Genomic DNA, 10,232 nt, shown 5'->3' on the forward strand with positions numbered 1-10,232 from the left:
GGTGAAAAAATGTATGATATGAAGGAGATAAGTTCCAGTATTTTCGTTTTTTGTTTAATCCGTATATCTTAATTAACAACCGAGAAAAAAAAATGATACAGTTAAGGGTATTTACCCTCATATCATCCCTATACGAAGGGTTACCGACTTAAAATTTTAGGGGGTTATCTTTCAACCTAAAACCATTGTTTTCCACACAATATCAATAAAAATTGTGGGTGGGGCCGCTGGACCAATCTTAGTCTGCTAGGCCCTTTCTCCCTTTAGGACATGGCTAACACCCGAAAGCCTCAACAGAACTGTATCAATTTTTTTAATTTATAAAAATGGTTATTGTTTAAAACCCCACGAGGGGATTATTTCACTTTTGCAGTTTTTGTTTACGAGTCGTCGGTGAGGCACAAGAAATGTCGCGCTTCGGTGGTTTTTGCCTCGCCGACGATATCAGCTGTGCGAGTTTCATGACACTCGGCCAGGTAATCAACCGAACTGGTATTTCTCGCCGTGTCGGTAGTTCATCGAACTCGTTTATCTTTATCCGTCCGTTTGTACTTTCTGTCTTTGCCACTGTATACATTTTTTTTATTATATTACATATAATGTTGGGTAAATATTTCCTTATGGGAGGCATCTCCGATGACCTTGACCTTGACATATGTTGTGAAGGACAACATTTTGAGTAATCCTCAAGAAGTGTTTGTCAAGGTAAAAGTTAGGCGTTTTAACGCACTTTGTAGAAAACCCCACATCCTTGGAATATTGCGAAATACCAAGTTCTCTTTCGTTTATAGCTTGCCGTCCTTTCTTCAGGTACGAAGGTACGTACCGCTGCCCTTGCGTTTGGGCAGGCAGTTCTAATCGTGCGCCCGTCTTGTAGACACCTCCGACAACATCTTCCAATACTTTAATATATTTCTTCCACCGTTCACGTTTATAATTATTTACACAAAACCTCTCATCAAGTTATGGGCCCAGGATATAACACAAGCTATTAGTGTAAATAATTCGATTAGCAAGTGCTGTGAGTTGTGCAAAAGTTGAAAAATGGAGTCGATGCATTTGAAAATAGAAAAGCTCCGTGACAGTGATCATTGGCTTCAATGGCGTTTCGTTATACGCACATTGCTGGAGGAACACGATGATACCATTAAGTAATGTGTGTGAAGGAAAACTGCAGCGCCCAGTTGCATCAGATGCTAAAGATTATCAAGCTAACCTAACAAAGTTTTTGAAGGCTGATAAAACAGCTCGCAGGTTGATCGTGACATCAGTCGAGAAAAAACCTCTTGATTTACTCTTGAGCTGCACAACAGCACGAGAAATGTGGAAGAAACTTAATGCAGTTTACGATATGAAGTCCGACGAAACTTTATCGATAGTGCAAAAACAATTTTTTTATTTTAAATGTTACTCGAGTGAAAGTGTCAGTCATAACTTAGCAAAAGTTGAACAGCTAACGACTTTGTAAAATGAAGAACCTCGGAGGTGCAGTTCCAGAATCCATGATATTGACACGCATATTGTCAATATTACCAAAAAAATTTAATCACTTTCATATAGTGCGTGGGATTCTTTGGAAGACAAGAAGAAAACCCTGGAAAATTTGACGGCGCGACTGAGGAAATTAAAACTCGAGAACAGGATGGCTCCGAGGATATGGCTGTGGCCTTATTGATGAAACGAAGGTCGTCAAATACATCGTTTTCGAGAAATAATTATCACCACAGACCGAATCAAGATGAGCGTCGACAAAATGTGTTTTCTGGATTTTATACGTGCGGCAAAACAGACCACATACGAACAGATTGTGCGGGTTGCAACGTATGTGGATCTAAAGGACACCTCAGCAGAAACTGTTTTAAGAGAAATGAAAATTTTCGCACACGAAACAGCGGTGGCGTATACAATACTGTGCAGCAGACTTCGACTTCGGCTCACAAGCAGGCTTTTGTAGGAAGCAGCAGCAAATTCGAAGGCGATGACATCTGGCTGGTCGATTCGGGAGCAACCGATCACATGACGCACCGACGAGATTTTTTCGGCGATTTCGAAGAGTTTGAAGCGCCGACTACCGTTCGATTATGTAACGGAGATCTTACTCCTGCGTATGGAAAAGGTAACGTTGAAATCGAGACATATGTAGACGGCAATGGATACCGGGTATTATGTACAGGGTGTATGAAAATTATATGTCACGACCACCATAGCGTGATTCTACCCTCATGATCGGTGAAGATCTGTTAAAAAAAGTTTCCGCAAAATTGTCCTTGACCTTGAATTTCAAGGTCAAATTTTTTTATTATTGCATTGTATTCTACGCATCACGGGGATGAAAAGTGTCAAAGGAGCCATGGGTCAAAACTCATTCGTTCTGCTGGAAATTGATGCACAAGTTTTGTCGGCTGTAAGATGAATTTTATTCATAGAAGGCTAGTTGTTGACATAAAAACAGTCATGGCGAGATGAAAAGACACCGCTACAGCGTTAAAGACCACATGAATACAGTTCGAGTGACCTCCACTATCGTGATCTTCAAAATTGAGCGCGGTTTATATATTTTGGGACAATTTAAATTAACAGTATCGAAGGAAACCAAGATCAATACTGCAAACCCGGATAATGAGGAGTTGTATCGTTTGCGAAAAACTAATTAAGACAATTTATTTTGCAACATTAGTATGCTAAACAAGGAACCAAGCGAGCAACGAGCATACGATGTTGGTTTAATGCGACACCATATAGCAAACATTTTGATAAGTAGAAAACTATTGAATTTCCCTGAAAACGTATAATCTTATTAAAACGTACACCTAATAATGATAATAATATACTGCAACTAACGAATCGGGAAGTTCTTTGTGTGGCTCGTGGAGAGTCACACACCAAATAACATCCGTACCACTAACCCTCTCGCGAGCTCGCAAAGCGAGCGAGCTACGACAACCCTACTTGCGAAGCTCGCGAAGCGAGCGAGCAACAACACCCCTCTAGTTAAATGTATATGTCGATCTGTATCTTGTATATTCTCGTTCTGTCTGTATTGTCCTTACCCGGGCAGTATAGTTCGCAACGTCATAATAAACGGATCTGTCTTCAAGTAATCGGTACATTCTCTTTGTCTGTCCACCTCGTAATAATCACGTTAAAACTCTAACTTCTTTTCACTATCGGGCTACAAGATTAAATATTAAAACGAACCGCTCTCTACATTAATGGTCCTTCGAGCCGGATCTTGCAAGCTATAACGGTAGTGAAAAAGAACAGGACGTTACCTCGCTAAACGTAGTCGAATATATCGCGCCTCTCTTGTTAGTTCTCGATTCTCGGCGATCTCGATACGTATCGTGCGTAAGTGGACATCTCTCGTGATTTAAAACGTATTCTGGAACGCGTATTTAAATCTTCTCGAAAGTACTGGATTCTCTCAAACTCTTGTTCGTATGTACATGTGTGAGTGGTACCGTTGCGGCTGACCGTTGGATTAAAAATTTGAACCTCGTGAACTCAGTGACTCCTATTGTTGTGGTTGACTATGACTTTGCAGATATCGAAAATGAGTGACGCGAGCTTCGAATATCTTCTCGAACAACAACAAACGCTGTTTGGACACATTTCGCGTTCCATCGAAAACGTTCGAAAAGTCGGAGCGGAAAAGATCACTCGCCAGCGCGCGCAAGGTCGCCTGGAGGCGCTTCGAAAAAATTGGGAGAAATTCGAAGCGAACAACGACAAAATTTGCGCTGCAAGGGCCACACTCAACGCTGAGACGCGGGAAAAAGTTAATAAACTCGCGTACTTCTCGGAAGAAGTTTTCCTCACGTGCGAAGAGAACTTTCTTGATGCTCAAGAGGCTATCCAAATCCTTGTAGACGATCTCACGGACAATGAATCCAGTCTGAAAACGAAAGACCAGGATGACGAGGACCAACCGGGCACGAAAAACAAGAAAGCTCGACTTCCGAAAATCGATCTTCCCAAATTCAACGGCAATTACTCGGAATGGGGAGAATTTCACGATCTGTTCAAGTCTATGTTTGTCTCCAATACTGACTTGGAACCCGTAGAAAAACTAAAGTACCTCAAGTTGTGTCTCTCAGGAAACGCACGTCTACGGTTAAAGAATGTCGCTCTGAGAGCGAGTAATTTTCAAATCGCTTGGGACGATCTTGTGGCATATTACGAAAACAAGCGCATGCTTGTGGGCGCCGCGTTAGAATCGCTCTTTTCCGTTAAATCGCTAAATCGTGAATCGGCGTCCGATCTCGAGCGACTATATTCTGAAATTAAACAAGCTCTCGGCGCTCTCGAAGCTGTCGACAGACCTGTCAAATACAGGGACGACATACTAGTCTTTACGAGGTTGGGAAACTCGACGCAACCTCAATCAAAGAATGGGAAAGTGACTCGGTGCCAGTACAGAACCGCCAACCTGGAAGCAACTCGTACATTTCATTATTTCGCGAATCCGATCGCTGCATGCGTACGAGAGAGCTAAAGGAAAGCCACGCGCCGAGCTTCAAACCTCCTCAAATTCTCGCCAAACGAGTGCTAAAACGCATCATACGGCAACCTCGACAGATGCTATCACGTGCTCACTCTGCGACGCCACTCATTATCTCTCGTCTTGTCCAAAATACCTTGGGAAGTCTATGGAACAGCGTCGCGAGTTTCTCGCGCAGAAAAGACTCTGCTATAATTGTTTAGGTCCGCATCAACGCAAGATGCGCCGTTCGACAAAACAATGTCGAATGTGCGGAGCTCAACATCACACATCAATACATAGTGGAGACACTCATCTCACAGCAGTTCCAGCGCATCAGCATCTCGAAAAGACTACTGATCCTGCAGCATCCGCGTCATTTCTCCCGCGCCGCGATCAGACGATGCCGAGCGGCTCAGCATCGAGCAACGTTGCTCAAGTTGGTAGCCTCGAACGACCGCCGGTTCTCCTGGCCACCGCCGTCGTCAAAATTATATCGAGCTGCGGTGAACCTCTCGAAGCCCGCGCGCTTCTCGATCAGGGATCGGAGATCTCTGTCATCACGGAGTCCTTAGCTCAACGCCTCCGACTACCGCGCTCGCGTTCGTCGATCTCCATCGTCGGTATCGGAGCGGAATCGTCGCGTCCTTCACGTGGCTCAGTCGCTCTGAATCTGCAATCTCGCGTACGACCAACGTTCACGTGCAACGTAAACGCCTCTATATTGTCAAAACTCACAGGATACTTGCCCTCAACGAAAGTATCCGATTATAGCTGGCCACACCTATAGGATCTCGAATTGGCTGATCCGAACTTTGCACAACCTGAACGCGCCGATCTCGTGCTCGGAGCGGATGTTTACGGTTTGTTTCTCGAAGAAGGCGTTCGCAAAGGACCAGTCACGGCACCGATGGCTCAAAATACGACTCTCGGCTGGATCCTATCGGGCGTTGTCCCCGCAGCGAACGCAACATCGTCTCAGCCAATAGCTCAGAGTTTTCAATGTGCACCCGATCGCGGACTTCTCGAGCTTCTACAGAAGTTCTGGATGCAGGAAGAAGCGTTCTCAGTAGTTCCGGATCAATTGTCGCCTGAAGAAACTCAGTGCGAGTCTCATTTCGCCGCTACTCACGCGCGAAATTCGGAGGGAAGGTATATTGTTCGTCTACCCTTCAAAAGGATACCGGAAAATCTGGGGAATTCTCGATCGCAAGCTCTCAGGGTGTTAACCCGCCAGGAAAAACGCTTCTCCAATGATTCGACCCTGCAAAACGCCTACGTCTCATTCATGAAGGAGTACGAAAACCTGGGACACATGCATCGCGCGGCAGACACAAATCCGGATCAGAATCGCGTTTATTACCTTCCGCATTTGTGTGTAATCCGCGAATCTAGCTCTTCTACGAAGTATCGCGTCGTGTTTAACGGATCTCAACAGACAGATCGCGGTATCTCGCTCAACGACTGCTTGCATGAAGGTCCGAAGTTGTTGACAGATCTCTCTGACGTCATCACTCGCTGGCGCGTATTCAAGTTCGTGTTCTCGGCAGACGTGTCAAAAATGTTTCGCCAAATCCTTGTTCATCCAGAGGATCAAGATTTTCAAAGAATCCTCTGGCGTAACTCTCGCGGTGAACTCGTAGAATTCGCCTTGTGCACCGTAACGTACGACCTATCGTCCGCGCCCTTTCTCGCGAACCGAACTCTACGGCAACTCGATAAGGACGAAGGTCATCGCTTCCCTCTCGCCGAAGGAGTGATCAAAGAAGGAACCTATGTAGACGACGTCTTCTCCGGTGCGCACAGTCTCGAACAAGGCCGTGAGAAAATTGAGCATGTCGCCAATCTCTTCAAGGCGGGCGGCTTTCCGCTGAAGAAATGGACCGCCAACCACGAAGACCTGCTTGAAAGCATTTCGACAGCTGATCGCGAAACTGCTCACTCTGTCTCTCTCGACAACTCGTCGTTTCGTACACTCGGTCTAACGTGGCGACACCAAACCGACGCGTTCGTGTTTACGCTCACGCATACTAGCGAGCCCGCTGTCACAACAAAGCGAACGGTATTGTCGCGTACCGCTCAGCTGTTCGATCCGCTAGGCTGGCTCGCTCCCGTTGTGGTACGTGCGAAAATATTCATGCAAGAACTCTGGTCCGCTCATCTCGGATGGGATGAACCTCTACCGCAGCATCTCGCTGCTCGCTGGATGGACTACGCGCGGCAACTTCGAGATGTAACGTCCATTTCGGTGCCGCGATGGCTCGGTCTCTCGCCGTCAGCTCTCGGCGTCGAAATACATGGATTCTCCGACGCGTCTCATGCAGCTCTCGGCGTAGTTGTTTATGTGCGTGTGCTCTACGATGTCGATGATCCGAAAGTCACTATTGTATCCGCCAAAACAAAAGTCGCGCCAATCAAAAAACATTCGTCTACCGCTAAGCGATCTCGTACGACTCGCGTAACTACTCCTCGTCTCGAACTCTCCGCGGCGGTTCTTCTCGTTCGACATTTGTTGCAGATACAACGAGCTCTCAAGCTCGACGACGATCCAGTCCACCTCTGGACTGACTCTACGACTGCGCTCCACTGGATTAAAGGCCATCCCTCACGTTGGAAAGATTTTGTGAGGAATCAAGTCTTTCAAATTCAGGAACTCATGCCAAATGTTCGGTGGCACCACGTCCCTGGGGAAGAAAATCCCGCGGATCTCGCGTCGCGCGGTTTGTCTCCCAAACAACTCGCTGAAAATCCGCTGTGGTGGCAAGGCCCTCCATGGCTCAGTCGACATTCGACGTCCTGGCCCTCTTCTGTACCGCCTCTGGCGGACGTCGACCTCGAAGAACGTCAGAAAACGGTCACTCTTACGAAATCCGACAGTTCTCTCGTATGGAATCTTATCAGTAGATACTCGCGATTAGTACGACTCCTTCGCATTACCGCTTGGTCTTTCCGCGTCGTAGAGCGGTTCCGCCGACGTGAACGAACCACTGCGTACTCATCGCCTCTACAGCCGGAAGACATCGAAAACGCGCGTCGTTACTGGGCAAAATCGACGCAAAAAAGCTATTTTTCCAAGGAAATGCAGCAACTCTCGCAGGGCGTCAAACTTTCGCGATCGAGTCCTCTGATCCGTCTCGTACCGTTCCTCGACTCGGACGGAATGCTCCGCGTCGGGCGGCTCCGCAACGCGCTTTTAGATCCAGATGTAAAACACCCCCTTATTTTGCCACAAGATTCGGAGCTTACTCATCTCGTACTCGATGACGTGCATAGGGCAACCCTGCATGGAGGAGCGCAAGTCATGCTCGCCACGCTGAGGCGCTCATACTGGATCATAGGAGGCCGCGTTCCCGTTCGTAGTTTCGTCCTTAGGTGCGTTATTTGTACTCGACAGCGAGCTGCTACCGCGACGCAGCTAATGGGGTAATTGCCCATGTCTCTCACTCTACCGTCGCGTCCGTTTCTTCACTCCGGAGTGGATTACGCCGGCGCTTTCACTGTCAAAACATGGCGAGGGAGGGCAGCTAAAACGTACAAAGGCTACCTCGTCGTGTTCGTATGTTTTTCGTCTTCGGCAGTCCATCTCGAACTCGCGACAGATTATTCGACAGCAGGTTCTTTAGCCGCCTACAAAAGGTTCACAGGCCGTCGTGGAATTTGCGCTACGTTGACAAGCGATTGCGGCACCAATTTCGTAGGCGCGGACAGCGAACTCCGTCGTCTTTTCGATTCGTCTTCACGCGAACTTGCCGATCTTGCGAACCTCCTCGCGAACGACGGTACGAAATGGTCGTTCAACCCTCCAGCCGCGCCCCACTTCGGTGGTAAATGGGAAGCGGCAGTCAAGTCCGTGAAATTTCACCTGAAACGCATCATCGGTGAAACTAGTCTCACGTACGAAGAATTCTCGACGCTTCTGGTGCAGATCGAAGCCGTTTTGAATTCTCGACCGATCTGCCCACTGTCCGACGATCCCGCTGACCTCGAAGCTTTGACACCGGGTCATTTTATCATTGGAGCAGCCCTCAATACAGTTCCTGAACCGTCTCTCGAACATCTGCCAGAATCACGTCTGTCTGGTTGGCAACTCTTACGTCAATTCCTCCAAAGGTTCTGGCAAAGATAGACTACAGAATATCTACAGCGGTTTCAGATCTCAAATAAATGGCGCCAACTGGAAGATTCCATCAAGGTCAACCAACTGGTGCTGGTTGCAGACGAACGGTACCCACCGTCGAAGTGGCCGCACGCGCGCGTGACTGCAGTTCATCCTGGCAAGGATGGTCTCGTTCGCGTTGTTACCGCCGGACGCAATTCGCTACGTTAAAAAGACTGTCACGTTAACCTTTTTCCGACGAGCGGTTTGACTCGCGGAAGCCGGTTACCTTCGGGCCTTGCAGGCGCTGAGACCAGGCCGCGTGCAAGCCGAGTGCACGTGGTCCGCCCGAGACAATACGAGACTCGAAGATTCGACGATTTCCTCACGAAAAACTAAAGGTTCGGGCGCCAGGCACCGCAAGGATGCCACACGAAACGCGGAACAATGCTCGAGCCCGGAGAAGCCGAGGTCGAGAGCCGAATCTTCGAGATACGCGGATCGAAACGACGTCGCGACTAGGTGGTTCGAACACGGGATGACTGGGACAGCCCTCTCGGCAGGACGGATCTCACAGAGAATCGAATAATTCGACTACGATATGGTCTCGAGCTATTTATTGTAGCAGTCGGTGGATTACAAAATCAGCGGCCACGTGGCCGCGACCGGAGAGCCCGCGCTCTTCGTACAAGGTAGCGAAAAGATGGTCGTTCGCCGCGCGGTTGTCCTACCGATTTCGCTCGCAACGATACCGCTGACAATGACCGTTGTTTCGTTCGCTACGAACTTCGGAAACGCGAGGCGCAGATGACCGGCGAACTGCGAAACTGCCGCGATGACTTCCGTACGTGATTCGCCTCAACGCGTACGTTATCGATAACGCGATCGAACGCCGACGGAAAGAATATGCGCTTCGACAGGAGACACAGGATTCGAGAAACGCGAAGATACCGAAAAGAATTACTCTCACGAACGCGACTCCTCGTAAGACACTCTTTCGCACGCAATTTACAGAGGAAAACTGTCCCGAAATATTCACGAAACCTCAAAGCATTCCGAAAGGGATGCGAGCGAATTATCGAGGACGGAACGGAAAGCTTTCGTCCTCTCACGACGAAGGTCGAGCCGTCGCGCAACGAAAATACCGAATGGATCACTGAGACGACTTACCGCTTCTCGTGGCGTTCTGATTCTTTTTCAGGTGGATGATCGGCTCCCGATAGAGCTTGGCTCGGTTGGTCTTCGCTAACGCCACGTAATCCTCTAACGGCCACTCGCGATGTTCGCGTCGCGATTACTTTGCGTCTTTGTTCTTTTTCGAGCGAAATGCTAATGGAGTGTTCGTCGGTTGGTAGCCAGCGCGACAGTGATCCATCGATTTTCGGCCGCCTAGCAGATCGAACTCGACTCCCCCCCCCCCCCCACTCGACCGCTTTCCCGAATTGCCTATGGCGTGTTTCCACGGCGTGAACTCTATGGCACAGGAGCGTACCCTCTTCGTGTCCTAGGGCCCCGGACAATCACGAAATTGGTCAAGGAGCTTATCGCTCACTTGACCAGCGGAGGGGCTTCCTCTTGTTGGCTACGAGGGCACCGACCCCGGGGCAGCTCTCCCTTGATGGGGCGAGACGACGTCAGGGTTTTTCGTCGGTCCGT

General features: G+C 48.5%; 2 protein-coding genes across 2 annotated transcripts; both read left to right on the forward strand.

Annotated features, from left to right (window-relative positions):
- Window positions 1–636: 636 nt before the first annotated feature.
- LOC143217679 (uncharacterized) lies at window positions 637–7,907 on the forward strand. The gene is made up of 9 exons (XM_076442218.1): window positions 637–705; window positions 792–810; window positions 878–1,021; window positions 1,086–1,261; window positions 1,561–1,685; window positions 1,893–2,160; window positions 3,545–4,442; window positions 4,579–5,189; window positions 5,271–7,907. The coding sequence occupies exons 1-9, from the start codon at window positions 637–639 to the stop codon at window positions 7,905–7,907; spliced, it is 4,947 nt and encodes a 1,648-aa protein (XP_076298333.1).
- A 6-nt stretch (window positions 7,908–7,913) lies between these two features.
- LOC143217680 (uncharacterized) lies at window positions 7,914–8,606 on the forward strand. The gene has a single exon (XM_076442219.1). The coding sequence runs from the start codon at window positions 7,914–7,916 to the stop codon at window positions 8,604–8,606; it is 693 nt and encodes a 230-aa protein (XP_076298334.1).
- Window positions 8,607–10,232: the final 1,626 nt, after the last annotated feature.

This window comes from Lasioglossum baleicum, chromosome 17, assembly GCF_051020765.1.
Source record: "Lasioglossum baleicum chromosome 17, iyLasBale1, whole genome shotgun sequence".
Lineage (NCBI taxonomy): Eukaryota > Metazoa > Arthropoda > Insecta > Hymenoptera > Halictidae > Lasioglossum > Lasioglossum baleicum.

Coding starts and splice junctions, on each gene's coding strand:
- LOC143217679 (XM_076442218.1), top strand. CDS start 637: ATGACCTTGACCTTGACATATGTTGTGAAGGACAACATTTTGAGTAAT. Junction 1,022..1,085: donor TAATTCGATTAGCAAGTGCT/GTGAGTTGTGCA, acceptor GCTCCGTGACAG/TGATCATTGGCTTCAATGGC. Junction 5,190..5,270: donor GACCAACGTTCACGTGCAAC/GTAAACGCCTCT, acceptor CCACACCTATAG/GATCTCGAATTGGCTGATCC.
- LOC143217680 (XM_076442219.1), top strand. CDS start 7,914: ATGTCTCTCACTCTACCGTCGCGTCCGTTTCTTCACTCCGGAGTGGAT.